The 16,600-nt window shown below is 40.6% G+C and overlaps 1 protein-coding gene across 1 annotated transcript in view; it reads left to right on the forward strand.

The window, feature by feature from the left end:
- The window catches only part of sall3a (spalt-like transcription factor 3a), a 10,116-nt gene extending 938 nt beyond the window's left edge, over positions 1-9,178 (forward strand). Inside the window, exons 2-4 of the mRNA XM_056237136.1 lie at positions 3,875-7,006; positions 7,177-7,511; positions 8,539-9,178. Of these exons, the coding sequence (XP_056093111.1) occupies positions 3,875-7,006; positions 7,177-7,511; positions 8,539-8,970 (3,899 nt within the window). The 3' untranslated portion in view covers positions 8,971-9,178. The remainder of the gene's footprint in view (positions 1-3,874; positions 7,007-7,176; positions 7,512-8,538) is intronic.
- The last annotated feature ends 7,422 nt before the right edge of the window (positions 9,179-16,600 follow it).

A 16,600-nucleotide genomic window follows, 5' to 3' on the forward strand; every position in this document is an offset into this window, starting at 1 on the left:
CTGTCAAGAAAGAAAGGTGGCAAATGCATGTTTGCAGAAAAAAATACGTCTTCATTTTGTATTTTAGTAGTAAATGTCGCTGGGTGTTTTACACGTAATTGTGTTTAAAAGCAGTTTATGCGATGCGCGTAACCCATGACACTGCACTTATTAATTACAATTCGGTCCCCTTTTCTCGGAAAATCTGTTTACCTTTTTCCAATAGTAATAATAATAATAATAATAATAATAATAATAGGCTAATAATAATAATTTATCACAAGCAGTGTTTTTAAAAATACACTAAGTAAAATCCTTCCTCATATCTCGGTTATTCAGTCACTCACTACTTTCATATTGCAACATTTTTTTGTAGTTTATACACACCTGCTACTTTATTCAATTTAATGTATTACTATATTACTGACATTTTACCAGCAAATCATGTGAAAATCATTGTTTTTTAAACAGTCATGAGGCTGCTAAGGAATGTTATAATGTCGTTCTTATTATCGTTCTTAAATCTTTTTAGGTGATTATTATTATGCCATTATTTCTGTCACATGTTCTTCAGAAGTCTCACTATCTTATGGCTTTAATCTATGAAACTCTATCAAAATGCATGTCCAAATGAAAGCACCTCTTGACCGAGTTTGAAGAAGAAATCAAGCAGCAAGCATTATGTCTGATAAATACAGCAGAAATACATGTACACATGTTTATTTAAACAATAATTCAAGAATATAGTAAATATGTGTGTAATCCATATAAAACTCATTCATCTATTAATACATATTTAAGCACATATTTGCCAGTCTTGCAACATACACATAATACACTACAATAATCACAGTAATTCAAAAATCCCAACCCTATATGTGTGTATATATATATATATATATATATAGAGAGAGAGAGAGAGAGAGAGAGAGAGAGAGAGAGAGAGAGAGAGAGAGAGAGAGAGAGAGAGAGAGAGAGAGAAATAACCAGAAATGAAAATTGAAAATTTAATGACAAATTAAAGTGTGTCCTGAGCGTTTAACATTGCGTCATATTTCATGTCTCAGCGCTGTTGATGTATGATCCGACTTCGACTGCATTTGAATAGCAACAGAAGTATTGATTGTGTCCGCATACAGTAATCTAGAGACGGGGATAAGACTTCAGCTTCATCTTAGAGAGGGTTCAGTCCTGCTCTTTAATGAGCGCAGTGTGTCTTCACTCAGGTCCTCTGTTTCTCTCCGCTCAAGTCTTTAAATGCTCGTTTTCATTCTCTTTTGTTTGCTTGGCTTTTGAACGCGCTCTTGTGTGCGGGCCTCAGTGGTGTGTGTGTGTGTGTGTGTGTCCCCGAGGAGCTGTGTGATCCCGCATGCGCTTAACCTTCGCCGGCTGGACCAGCATGGGTGGCCCATGCATCTCCAGCTTTACATGCAGCTCGTGCAGATGTTCGCTTGACCCGAGAGAAGTGGCTTACATATGTCCTATGGTGCATTAATTATGATAATCTCTCTGTCGCCTTTCATCTCCATACAGCGAGTGAGCTCTTATACTCTGTGCTGTTGTGCATCTAACACGGTTTAGGACTTTTTTTTTAAACAAAATATAAAACTTTTTTTTCTGCTGAGATTTACAATTTAGAATTATTTTTTGATTTGATATTTATACATCTTATGGAAAGTTTCAGGATTAATCATGCTTGAATTCTCTGTGTGTTTTTGAACAATACTTTCCTTCCATGTTCCCAAGGCCGCTGAGTCCATATTTTCTGACAGCTTTATATCAGATGTTTTTGTCTTACCTAAAATGACTGGTGTAATGTACAGTCATGCAATCCGGTTTGTTCAGTCGTACTAAATTATATTTTTGACCAGTTAATTTAGACAGTAATCATGAAACATTTTTACAGTGTTGGGATTTTATTATTCATTTAGATCTTTTCAGTGTAGATAATGTAACTGTCTCACATTTTTTGTATTTTTAATGTTCAAATTGTACATGAGATCTACAGATAATGCGTATTGATGCGCCAAAGATGTTTAGCAAAATATGCTGGTTTAACCTTTTAATTATCCGGGTCCAGTTCCCAGAAGCCAGTCAGCACCATGGTGTGGTTACATCTGTGTCAGAGCACATGCTAATACAACATATGAATATGTGTGCTACATCTGCACTCAGGTGTTGAGGAGGACATCGAGCCATTACTGAGAGTCTCGTTCATGAGTTCCTCTGGCACTGCGAGCCCATATGGCACGGTGAACACTGGACAAGATTAATATTACAAATTCATACATTTCATTTGAAGTAATAGTAAGCAAATGCTGTAGGTTTGCACAAGTGCATCGTATACGGTAGTTATATGTGTGTGTGTGTGTGTGTGTGTGTGCTACTGTATGAAAAATACTTTCAGCCATTTTGGATTATCACAAAAAAGGTTGTAATTTATTTATTATCATTTTTAATTAAAGGTAGTCAATTAGTTGCATTTAACACGTTTGTAAATTTAGGCATTTTACTTGTGTGTATGATATATCATATTTTTATGAGAAAATTAATTTGGAAATGGTGAAGAATGAGAAGTGCACTTACTCTTTTTAACACGTATCATAACACTTATAATAACATAAATACATTATAGTGTATAATATAACAGATTATAATATAACATCTGGTAGAATATAACAGATATAAAATCTAACAGTGTTTTCAGTTTGCATATCAACATTTGCTCATTGTACAGGAAATTCTATATAATTTCAGTATATAATCTATATCAGTCTGTTTTACTCATATAGAAAATTATAGGAAAAATTATACTTTTAGTTTGTCTGAAAGAGACAGTATATGAATGTCATAGTTAACTATTATTCTCTCTTAAATACAATAAGCATTTCTAATTAATTTTATTCCGGTCACTGCCGACATGAGGAAATACATCGCCTTCTTCTTCCTCTTCCTCTTCCTCTTCTTCTTAGTATTATTATTAGGTTTACAGTATATTGTCATAATTTCTTTGTTGTCAAATACATTTAAAAAACATTTGTTGTTTTATGTATTCTTTAATTCTATTTTCTGTTTTTGAATATAAGAAATAATGAATTTTATTCTTGATTTTTTGAAAATATTCATCCATATTGCAGTAGAACATACACTTTAATCTATCTGCTAAACATTATCAACCGCCAGTTGGTTAAAAAAATAAAAATAAAAAATTAATGTTTTACTCCGCAAGGTCTAATCACAATTTAGACATGTTTAATTCAGCTTGTAAAGTTAATTCTTCACAGTTGTCTGCATAACATAATTAATAAAATATCAGACCCAACCCAATCTCTGCAGTCAAGCACTATTACCAGATAATTACCATAAAGCATAGACACATACAAACACTCAAGATATTCTGCCATCGGAATAATTTGTACAGATAATATCTCAATATCTCAAAGAAACGTATGATTTAAACAGTTGAGACGTGATGAGATGTGATTTAGGGCTGCTATGATGCACGTCAGCTGTAGAGAACATGCAGTCTCTTCAACAACTGTAGTTTATCAGGAGACGTGTTGTGCCAGACAGAACCGGTGAAGAGGCCGATATTTGAGGTTTCATGTTAGCAGTACGGCATGCAAGTAAACGCTGAATTGAATGAAAACATTGGAAATCAATGACTTGTGTTGAATCCGTTTTTAAATGGAAATATCCAGTACTGATCAGACTGATTGCACAAAGAGATTTATTAGCTGGCTATACAGGGAACAGTGCAATTATCAAAAATGGTGGCTAAGATGAGAGACGAAGATCCAGAAAAAAAAGGGCAAAATTGATTTGATTTGTGCAAATTAATAAAAAGTTGAATTTATTAATTCATTTTTGCTCTTTAATTCCCTGTTCCCCTCAGTCTCCGGTGAAGGAGTGGAGGATTCAGACAGTGGAAATGAGAGCCGCAGTGGGAGCGAAGAGACCCATGTGTGTGAAAAGTGTTGCGCTGAGTTCTTTAAGTGGTCGGATTTCTGTGAACATCTGAATACCTGTACCAAGAACCCGCTTGTGTTGATTATCAGTGATAATGAGGTGACTTCAGACCCAGCCCAGGACTACGTGCCTGAGCCATCCCCGGTGCCCAGCAGCGAGCCGGCCGAGAGCGAGGACGATCCCGGGGGAAGCCTCATCCCACACGCTGAAGCCGATGAAGGAGCAGACATGATGCTGGATCCAGGGGCTGTCCTGGAGAAAGAAGACGAGCCCATGGAAGTGGAACTGTCTCCTGAGAAACCCACAGATTCTGAAGATCAAGTTACACTGGCAGAGCCAGACATAAGCCTACCTCAGCTTGAGGACCACACGCAGTCCTCCGGGGCGGGGTACTCTATTCCCAGCACTAACGTCACGCTGGAAACCCTGCATGGGACCCGTGTGGCGGTGGCCCAGTTCTCTCAGGGTGCCCGAGGAGCTCTAGCTGGTGAAGTGTCCACTATGGCCATCCCCATGATCCTGGACCAGCTCATGGCCTTGCAGCAGCAACAGCTCCATCAGCTTCAACTCATAGAGCAGATTCGGAGCCAGGTGGCGCTAATAAACAAACAAGCCCCCACACAGACCACTGTCAACCATCAAGTAGACCACAGCATGAATGCTGCCTTACAAGTAACCTCATCCTCCAGCATACCCACTATGTCTGGGCAGCTTCATTTACGTGGCTTCATTACACCCCCTGTGCATCAGCTTCCTATCAAGGGACCCTCCAGTTTAAACGGACAGGTCTCAGCCTCATTATCTTCAGCTCTGGAGGGAGCCTGTTCCAGTGTCCCTCAGACAGGTGGCCAACTGGCGAGTTCTGGGATGAAAAGCAATATCACAATGAATTCCTTGTATCCAACAACCAGTAATGTGGTTCCCTCTCAAATGCCACCATGCTCAGTGTCGATTAGCAGCAGTGGCTGCACTAGTAGTAGCACGGGAACTGGGGGCGAAGTCAGTTGTTGTATTTCACTACCAAGGAACACACCTAGTCCTTTAACGCTGACTCATGGGAGATTGCTAACATCCCCCTCCAGCCTTCCCCTTGTACCTCACAGCTCGCCCAACAGTGTTATCTTCCCTAATCCTCTTGCCAGTATTGCAGCAACAACAAATGCTCTTGATCCTCTTTCCGCCCTAATGAAGCACCGCAAAGGAAAGCCCCCAAATGTCTCTGTGTTTGACACCAAACCCAGTTCAGAAGATCCCTTCTTCAAACACAAGTGCAGATTTTGTGCTAAGGTGTTTGGAAGTGACAGTGCCCTGCAAATTCACCTTCGTTCCCATACTGGTGAAAGGCCTTTCAAATGCAACATTTGTGGTAATCGCTTCTCTACAAAGGGTAACTTAAAGGTTCATTTTCAGAGACACAAAGAAAAGTATCCTCACATCCAAATGAACCCCTATCCTGTTCCTGAGTATTTGGACAATGTTCCAACTAGCTCAGGTATACCTTATGGGATGTCCTTTCCCCCAGAAAAACCTGTTACCACATGGCTGGACAGCAAACCTGTTCTGTCTACAATCCCATCATCGGTAGCACTGCAACTCCCTCCAACTATACCCAGTATTCTAGGAAACTATGGGGATTCAACTAGTTTCACCCCTTTAAGTCGGTCACCTCAAAGGCCATCACCGCCATCAAGTGAGTGCACATCTTTGTCTCCTAATCACCTCATTGCTGAGGCCAGTATTGCACAAATCTCCAGTTCACCACAACCTAATGTGGCGAGTGACACGCCTCCAGTTCTCAAGCCTGAAGCCTTTCGTCTACCACCCAACTCCCCCACCAGGCCTGGAGAAACCAGCATATCGATTACTTCCATGCCCCAAGTGATTTCGACGACCACAGTTACAACCACAACCAGGACACAGATCACAGACTCAACGAATACTCCGTCTGCTGTCTCTCATCCCTCACTACAAATGATGTCCAGTCAGTTTAAGCCCAAGTTTCCTTTTGGTGGCCTCCTGGACTCTATGCAAACATCAGAGACCTCAAAACTACAGCAACTGGTGGAAAATATTGATAAGAAGATGACAGACCCCAACCAATGTGTTATCTGTCATCGTGTGCTCAGTTGTCAGAGTGCCCTGAAGATGCACTATCGCATCCATACAGGAGAAAGACCCTTTAAATGTAAAATATGTGGTCGTGCTTTCACAACCAAGGGTAATTTGAAAACACACTTTGGGGTTCACAGGTCAAAGCCCCCTCTCCGGGTACAGCACTCTTGCCCCATATGCCAGAAAAAGTTTACTAATGCCGTAGTTTTGCAGCAACACATCCGCATGCATATGGGTGGACAGATTCCCAACACACCCCTGCCTGAGAGTTTTCAGGACATGGACACAGATCTCTCCTTTGATGAAAAGAGCTTAGACGCCATGAGCAACTATGATGATGAGCTACTTGACGAGATGGACCAAGTAACGGAAGATGAAACATGTCTCAAAGAAGGGAATGTGAACTCACCAAAACAACTCAATTTATACTCAGATATGTCTCCAAGCACCTCTCCCCCAACCTCTCTCATCTCTAGCATTGTTGCTTTGGAGAATGAAATGAAGCTGAGTGACCCAACAGTTAACGTAACCCATTCCTTCAGCCATAAGCCTCCAGAAAACGGGAGTGAAATTGATGGGGAAAATGGAGACATGTTTAAGAATGACTCATCTTCCACTATGGGAGACTTGGAGAACCAGAGTGTTGGGAGTCCAGCACAGTCTGAATCCTCTGGCTCTATGCAGGCTCTGTCTCCTACCTACAGCCAGCCGGAGAGCCATCGCTTCGAGCCATCTAGAGTCGAGTCCCCTCCTCAGGCAAATAGTAGCAAGGACGAGGCTCTGCATGCTGCTTCAGCGAGTGCAACGGTGAAGTCTGAGCAGTCAGACACCCCTTCTCCTGGAGCGGAGAACACAGGCGCATTAGATCTCACTGCCACACAGCCCAACAGGCCATTCGTCAAAGATGAGAATCACTTCAGTCTGCTGTTCCTGGGAAGAGACAGAGGTAGTCATGTTTTTTCATTTTAGACAGAGATAGTCATCTATATATACAAAATTACAAATGGCTGACAATTTAACTACTCTTCTTCATGTTGTTACTACTAATATATACATTCAAATCAAATAAAAGTAAATAACTGAAGCATTTTCCTGCAATTTATGTGTTTTTTCTAGGTTTAAACACTCCGAGTATTATGAGCTCAGAATCAAGCACAGTGAAATATGAGAATGGACACAGCAAACCACCGGCCTTGTGTGAGGGACCCCACTTACCAGTTGGCCCCCAGGTTCCTACCGCAACCCCTCACACAACATTAAGCCCCAACCTGGCTCCGATGCTGGCTCCGCCCCCACCCCGGCGGACCCCCAAACAACACAACTGCCACTCCTGTGGGAAGAACTTCTCGTCCGCCAGCGCTCTTCAGATCCACGAGCGCACTCACACTGGAGAAAAGCCCTTCGGCTGCTCCATCTGTGGCAGAGCCTTCACCACAAAGGGAAATCTGAAGGTATGGTTCAAAGATATTTGTGTACTTTAGTTTATATTTATGCTAATTAAATGCGAATGAGAACAGGATCAATTTACGAATGCAGTATTTAACAAATGCATTGGCATATTGGTACATAAAGGTTTGTGTCTTAGCACCACCTAGAGGTTAAAAATAAACAAACAATAAACAAACAAACAAAAAAATATTACCTTCACATTTATCCTAATCATGATCTGGTCTCCTTTGTTTCACTGGGTCAGGCAGATTACGGTGATACCCATTTTGCCATGCTCGGCCATATTGCCAGTGCGCCTTTTGAAAATGAATTGAAAAGATATTTTCTGAACTCCTCCCACAGTGCTCATCGGATCTTCACCTAAAAAAAAAATCAAAGCAACATTTTGGCATATTTACATGAAAGTTTGCATGTGCCCTGACAATAGCATATTAATTTGATGGTGCTACTGTACCTATTGATTAAAAGTCATGAACAACTGTATTACATTACAAGCAGTTTTAATAAAGGCTTTGAAATCACGTTTCATAAAGTCTCACCAGGGATGCTATTTTTATCTGTACCTGTAACAGATCTGCCTCTAATGTGCTTGTCCCTGTAATTACTGCCTGCAGCTTTTACCAGTTACTATCGTCAAATGAGGTTAAGCTTACTAAAGCACATTTTTTAAAAGTTAAATGTATTTGATATTACTGTGATATAAGTATTCATTATTTCAATGAGCTCATTGTTTCTGCCTTAAATTATTACATTGTTTCAATTAATACATTTTTAGCTAACTGTGATTTGTACATTTCTGAAATAGATAACCTCTGATAACAGATTGTAATGCGTAATGACTCATGCATTTTCTGTAAAGCTGCTTTGAAACGGTGTGTATTGCGAAAAGCGCTATTGAATTGAATGAAACATATTTGTAATATAGACGTAAATGACAAAAACTTACTCATAATCAGAAAAGCATATAAATAAAGGGCATGATGTCTTTTTTTGCGATTCATATAAACTGAAGCAGCGTTCTCACTTCAGGTCCACATGGGAACCCACATGTGGAACAACGCCCCGGCCCGGCGGGGGAGACGGCTCTCCGTGGAGAACCCAATGGCTCTTCTAGGGGGAGATGCCATAAAGTTCAGCGAGATGTTTCAGAAGGACCTCACCGCTCGAGCAATCAACGTAGACCCGGGCTTCTGGAATCAGTATGCTGTAGCCATCACCAATGGCCTGGCAATGAAAAACAATGAGATCTCTGTCATTCAGAATGGAGGCATTCCTCCGATTCCCATTAGCCTGAGTGGCGGAGGCATTCCTGCTGTGGGAGGCCTGTCCGGCGGGATGGAGAGGTCTCACACTGGGAGCAGTTCTCCCGGGAACACACTCGACAAGACCAGCCTGGAAGTGGGAGCCGGACACCCCTTCTCCAGATTCAGGGAAAAGGACAAAGAAATTGGGATTAATTGATGATGCACATTTAGAAAAGGATACTGACAAAAAGACTTAACCCAGTTTGAGTTCTGTATTATATTGTACAAATGACGTCTGATATGCTGTTTAGATATTTAGTGTTCTTCAGTCCTACTGTACATTGATTCATGCAAAGAAAACATGTGTCTCGTTTGAAAAACGTTTGTCTTGAAAGGTCTGCATGGTACTTACTGGTTTCTGTCAGTATGTTTCTTAATAGTATGACGCTCTGACACACAGTGCAACGCTATCTCACGACCAGTTCGGACGAATTCATGCGAGTAAAAGGTGGCTAATGCGTATGAATTCGTGCGATTTGTCTAAACCCCCGTGATGGGGATGGGGGGTCAGGCGTAGGTCGTTCGTACGACTTCATACAATCTGGGCAACTCGTAAAATATGAACAATTTAGCAAAACTCTTACGGATTCGTACGGGGGAGGTCATGTGAATTAGCCACCTTGTAAATTCCTACGAATGGCCGTGAGACCGGCGAGTGTCAGCTGACACGGGCAAAGAGAAGAGAAGAGTGATTTTATACGGTTGGACATGGAATTGGATATATTAGTCAGCTTTTTCAATCATGGACACTAGACACTTGTCCAGACGAAAAAGTCGTTTAAATTTTTACATTAATTTTTCAGCCATGTTCTTATAGTAATGTTCTGTGTCTTAATATTTATGGTATAAATTAACAGTAGGTATTAAAATATATTTAATTGCCCTGCGTTTTTATTAATCTATTTTATTTTAATTTAATTTTTCTAAATTGTAATTCTAAATATATATTGAAATGAAGACGTAAAAAACTTTGTTCTATCAATGCAATCATATTGAGGTGTTGCTGTTGTGGATGTGTGCGGCGGGACACGGCGAGGCCGCGCGGGATCTGAAGCTGCTACGCTCACAAGCCTCTTTTTATCCTTTGTAAAGAAATAAAACAGAGTTCTACAAAAACAGTTTGTGTTGAAATCTACTGAGTACAGACAGAACTGTTATGCACATTTTGTAACACAACACAAAAAAGATGTTGATTTGTCATGTTTGTGAATGCACTTTTTGGAGGAACGCTCTTGTTTGTGAGATTGCATTACTGTGGGACCGAGTGATCTATACCTTCTTCTTTCTCCTGTTTGGGGTTTGTAAATGTGAGCTTCTGTCCCCAACCTCTCACATTCTGTCCAGCTCGAATAAAAGGAGAACCGATTCTGTCTGATTAATGCTGTCTCTCTTTCATCGCTTTTCCATCAGATATTTGAACAAATCAGTTTTTAAATAGTTGTAAATGTATTATTTAAAATATTTTTGTAACCTAAATTAGAGCACTCTCACTTATATATGCAGTGTAAGCACTGGACACTCAGACATTGCATTAGATGCAGATCTCAAACAACGGAGGCTATTCTCACAGTTACCGAGCTTTTCCAAATCACTCTCTTAGTATTTTCTGTGGATGCATGAAGTCAGGTTTGTGTGTGAGAGACGAATGTGTTATTGATCCGATATTACAGTCATGCCATACGCACTGACACACACACTTACTGACACTGCTAGCTTTTTAAATAAGACTAATTAATGATCACAGACTAAGCCTAACCTAAAGCTTAACCCAAGCTCTGCATCAATAGAATAAAACATTATTTGCTTATTTATGAACTGTTTTTCATGTAGAGGAGATATAAAGTTCCTGCTTTAGATCTCATGATGAGCTTAAATAATGGAAATAAAACAAATAAAACACAGTGCATTCTTGCCCATGGTGAGTAAATATAACATTATATTTAAAAGTGATGTTACATGTACTTACTATTGCAATAAAAGGTAATTATACAATTAATTAACTCTAAACCAAACCGTGACCTTAACCCTATAGTAAGTACATGTAGTTAATTAAAATTATTCAGTAGTTATTTGTGTGATTACACTGTATCAACATAAAATAAAATAAAGTGTAACCAATTGGGTTTACGGTGTTAAATAATACCAGCTCCAAACTAAATGTAAAAACTGAATGCAATCCAGAGTCTCCGGAGTAAACGAGGTTAAAGAGACGCGCCAGCGCCGCATGAGATGATCCTCATGACCAGGGTTATGCAGACCGGATCATAATGCAACACATATTATACAATGAGTTTCAACACTCACACAACTAGTGGATTGATCTCACTGTAGGGAAGGCGAATGGCAGCGAGATCTGCACAGGGATCTTCTGGGTCGTGCTGTTTACAGATGTACTGTGGAAAGAGTGTTAATCAAATGAATTGTAATAATTCACGTCTGTTTCCCAGCCAATGATCTCAGGTTGTCTTTGGGAAACAGAGTTCTCTCGGTCAGCAAACACACTCTGCATCTTTGCCCTGTTTTTATGAATATTGCATTCCAGACATTCCTGTGCTTATCACTTACAATTATCGAATAAAAAAATGTCAATCTTAATTTTTCAGGGTTGGCCAAAAATATAAAGACTTTTGTTTTAGTCTGGGAGTGGAGTAATTTTATGAAATTCAATCATGTAATTTAATATGCTGAAGTTTTAAAAGGCCTTTGTCAGAGGACGCTTTTTAACGGGGATGATTTAAATAGCAGGATTCAGATTTAGCAGCAGTGGGTGTCTCTCTCTCTCTGTGTGTGTGTGTGTGTGTGTGTGTGTGTGTGTGTGTGTGTGTGTGTGTGTGTGTGTGCGTGTGTGTGTGTGTGTGTGTGTGTGTGTGTGTGTGTGTGTGTGTGTGTGTGTGTGTGTGTGTGCGTGTGTGTGTGTGTGTGTGTGTGTGTGTGTGTGTGTGTGTGTGTGTGTGTGTGTGTATGTGTGTGTGTGTGTATTATGAGTATGATTATTCATCACAAAACACACTGTCGTTCATATATATCACCAGCTGAATTTAAACCATGTTTCGAGAGCCCAAACACACACATATACACGAGCACTTCACTGTCCGTCAGCTCTGGAACAGAAGACTCACTTCTATAGAGTAAAGAGAGAAGAGTCCGCTCTCACACACTGCTCTCAGTAATATCTGTTGTGAGTGTGTGTGTCCTGCATTCGCTGTGTGACAGATATGAGTGTGTGTGTGTGTGTGTGTGTGTGTGTGTGTGTGTGTGTCCTGCATTCGCTGTGTGACAGATATGAGTGTGTCTGTGTGTGTGTGTGTGTGTGTGTGTGTGTGTGTGTCCTGCATTCGCTGTGTGACAGATATGAGTGTGTGTGTGTGTGTGTGTGTGTGTGTGTGTGTGTGTGTGTGTGTGTGTGTCCTGCATTCGCTGTGTGATTCTCATACGTTAGGTTCTAGTTTTGTCATCTTTCTATTGCCTTTCAGGAATTTCTATAATTGTTCTGAACCATATTTGCCAGACTGTAACGCACCACAGATAAACTCATAATCCTATTACATTATTAATGACGTGGAAGAAAGTTATGACTATTCAGGGTATTTGGAATGGACAACCCATAAGGGAATGTACAAATATTATATTTCTTAGGAAAAAGTTGTTCATTAACAGTAGTGCGTTCCATGAGATTATTGATCATAATCATGTTATAGAAGCAAATGAAAACAAAGTGTCTCACATCAGTATCATGTAATGCAACTTATTATAATTAAAAATAGCATTTTAGAACTACTGTATTCAGAATTTCTTCATGAAATTACTGTATCACATATTGAAATAGTACATTTTAATGTGATGTTACTGCAGTTATTCGTGTTCCTGTTGGCCGGGACTTGTGACCCATATTATGTAATAGCACAAATATTACAGTTTACCAAGGAAAAGGGAAGGATGAGTTGCAGAAGCGCGGCCCGCCGATGTCTTCAGTGTTCAGGCACTACTACTGTGAAACGGGTCATATACACACGTTCAATAAGAGTCAAACTTGAGCGTTACGTTTAGCATTGTAATATTTACACATTGTATTTATTCTAATGTAATATATTTTGGAGAAGCCTGTTTATTTGCTGGTATTAAACATGTGTTTCCTGACACACTGACAGTCAGAGACTTCACAACGGTCCATGCTGAGAGTGACTACTTACATCACTGAATTTATGTGAATCTAAAATATTTATTGATATATGAAATTAATTCATTAATGTTTTAAAAATGATTTCATCATAAAAAATATAATCTGTGACTGTCGATGGAACATGTGACTTTCTTCAGGAGACCAATGATGATGTCATGGGTGAATGTCTTAATAACAGCAGAAAATGCCACATTTTAGAAAGGACAAACCAACATTGTTGAGCGCATTGAAGCATTAGAGATGGTGTTTTTAAAGATCTCCAATTAGGACGAGCAAAATGAGGTTTGTTCCATCAGTAACGCAGGTCATTCATCAGCTGGAGTTATTATCACACACACTTGACCTTAGCAACAGCAGATTAAGAGCGTGATATGATTGCGACAGCTGTATGATGTTATGATGTTATGATGTTGTGATGTTATGATGTTATGATGTGTTTGCCAGCTGTGTGCTCCATCTACAGGCCGGGCGGCGGAAAAACAAGAACTAAAAGTTGAAAGCTTTTTCACAGTTATTCATTCATACAATTATTGATACATTTACAGCTGTTTGTTTGGTTGTATTATTATTCAATGTTTCAATGTGTCATTTTTGAATTATGTATCAGTCATCCACTTTAATTTATTTCAACTCTCACATATTAAGTTAATTATAAATGATTGTGTCTGGAGAACTGAAGAACAATCCTCATTAGCAGAACACATTTTGAAGTAATGGCATGCTCTGAAAATACATTTTCTGTTTTACAAATTACTATAATTATTTGCAATAGCAAGAACAATGTGTCGTTGCAAGTAGCTCCACGAAAAAAATTAAACATTAATAATGTGTTGTGTTACACAGCCCATAAAAAATGGTAATACTTTACATTGTGAATGTGTGTTTACTGCTTCATTTATACAATATTGGATATTAATCTCTGAAGATAATGCTATTGTAACAGTTCATTTATAGCAATGCAGTCTATTACCATACGCATACATCTTTGAAATGTGCATTTTTTCATATTGATGAATCTCCTTCATGTTGTGTAAATCATAAGCAAAAACTGGGTAAAATCTGCACACCAATCCTTCATCTAAAGCCTCACACAGGAACTTTTTTTTTTTTGTAATGAAACAATTGTTTTCACGGTCATCCAGTTTCTGTCACGATGCTGTCGGCTGGTTCTGGTGTTTAATGCGAGCCCTCGGCTTCTGGTTTGGTCTGTCAGTCTTGTGTTTTCTGGCTTTGCCCCAGGAGGTTGTTGGTCCAGTTTAACATCATCATCTACACAGACCCTGGCCTCCTGTGTGTCGGTGCTAAGGGTAACTGTCCCGTTGGAAGGAAATCCTTCGGCCTATTCTGAGGACCTGAATGTTCTGGACTAGGTTTTCATGAAGTATATTCTTTTGTATGTTGTTGTGTTCAGGTTTACTCTTACCCTGACCAGTCCCTTACTCCCTGTCACAGACACACACCCCAGAGCATGATGCTGCCACCACTATAATATTAAAAGATGAGGTTCATCAGACACAACACAAGGCACTGTATATATATATATATATATATAAAATACATTTGTTCACATGTAACACAATTAAGGGTATAATAATTTGTGTATCTCTTACCCAGATAAATATGGCTCTGAAAAGGACATCTAACTGTCATGTAAAGCTACTAGTCACCGTTTGTTTTGTTCAGCGTTATGTTTGGGGCAGGTAAATTTAAAGTCAAATAGATTTATTTATTTTTACTATTATTTACTTTTCGTAGACCTGTTGTCTTGTTTGTTTCATTATCTTGTAACGACTCAAATCAAATCAGACTTATATTTAACAAATAATCTTTAAAACTCACTCTGGGATCTATGGTCCCATCCCCCCAACAAGGGCAAGAAGGGTCTTGGTTACCATGACTACGATCGGATAATTTGGTTTTATTGCTGTTAAAAATGTGGTCACGTGGAAAAAGCAGAGGCCATAGGAAAGACCCACGGCCCTTAAAACAGACTTTCCTGCATTCATTTATGGACGAACTGGTCTGTAAATGAACATGCACCCCAGGACACTGTGTGAATGATTTACTGTCTTGTGTAGTGTCTTTTGATACTATGTATTTCATGATAGAACCAACGGTCAATGTAACCCCACCTGTATCGTGTCTCCTATCTAATTAATCCTCAATTAATGACTCACACTTTAGTGTACATCACCTTCTCATAGAATGCAGTGTGTGTTTGTTATATCTATCTGAGTATAAATGAACCCAAACAGCAAGGCCTATGTGTCACAGGTCGGGGGGGCCAAGCCAGACTGCGCCCACCCCTCAAACCCAGGACCACCTCGAGGAGCGTACCAGAGACCAGGCAGACAAGAAGAATTTCTAAAAGTAACAATCTTTATTGAATAAAAGCAAGAATTAAAAGTCTTAATGCGGGCTTCGTCTCTCTTTCCAGGGAGGAGGAGGCCGAGGGGTTCACTGCGAGGGCCCGGGTTACTGGCAGCCACAGAGGAGGAAGGAGTCGAACGCCCGTCCGGCGTGCAGGTAAGTAACGTGGTAAGTAGACACTTTTCGGCGTAATACAGGCGGGCAGCGACCCGGGCAGACCAGGGCCGGGGCCACGGGCCAGGAGGGGACTCTCTCCACAGGACAGGTGGGTAGCAGGTAAGTTTTTCCCCAGCGTCAGCTATTCGGTAGATGACCGGCACAGGGGGCGATGGAGTCCAGGAGGGGGACTCGCTGCCGGCCAGGTAGGTAGTCGGGTAGGCAGATCTCCTCCGTGTAGGGTGCTCTCCTCCGTGACGTCACTGAGCAGCAGGTGTGAGGTCCTCCAGGTGCCTTTCCGCCCTTGACGGCTCCAGCCAGAGACAATGGTCCCCTCTAATCCAAGATAGAGACAAGTTTGCAGGTTCAATTCTATTTCGGTGAAGTAAGGACTTACGGCTGGAGCGGGTGGTTCTGAACAAGCAGCGTTGCTGCTGAGATGTGTCTCTCCTCTGAACAGGCAGCACACAAGAAGGCCGAGGCAGACGAATCTTCTATTTAAATAGACAAAGCCTTTGATACAAAAACGAACATGATCCTTTCGTATAATGGAGAATCGGCTTACGGCTGGACTGGGTTGCTCCACACAGGCACTAGGGCTGGGATGTGTATCTCCTCCGACCAGGCAGCACCCAAGAAGGCAGTGGCAGGAGAATCTTAAATAGACGGAGCATTTGGTACAAGAACAAACATGATCCTTTCGTATAATGGAGACTCAGGCTTACGGCTGGGCGGTTCCCACGGCATGCACTCACACGGATCCGGTGTTTCATTACTTATCTTTCTCTCTCGAGTGATGACATTCTCCAATCTTGACTCAATCTCCAAAATACCCTCACTCCACATCCAATTCACGTTCCAGCTTGTACTCCCACAATCACCGTTGCACCCCTTTCCAGTCAGATCCTCACAGCCGCTCCAAAGATCCCAGCAAATCCAAGCCACTGCCAAAAGAATCGATTTCTCCCCGGGGAGTACCACATCCGAATGCCTTTTCCTTTCCCTTTTAACTGCTTCTCTAGGCCGTGTTTCCCAATCACAAATCCCCACACCAAACGCCCGCACCTGGTACCGCTTAGCT

The sequence above is a fragment of the Rhinichthys klamathensis genome, unplaced genomic scaffold (genome assembly GCF_029890125.1).
Source record: "Rhinichthys klamathensis goyatoka isolate OS25496 unplaced genomic scaffold, OSU_Roscu_1.1 h1tg000479l_1, whole genome shotgun sequence".
Taxonomy (NCBI): Eukaryota; Metazoa; Chordata; class Actinopteri; order Cypriniformes; family Leuciscidae; genus Rhinichthys; species Rhinichthys klamathensis.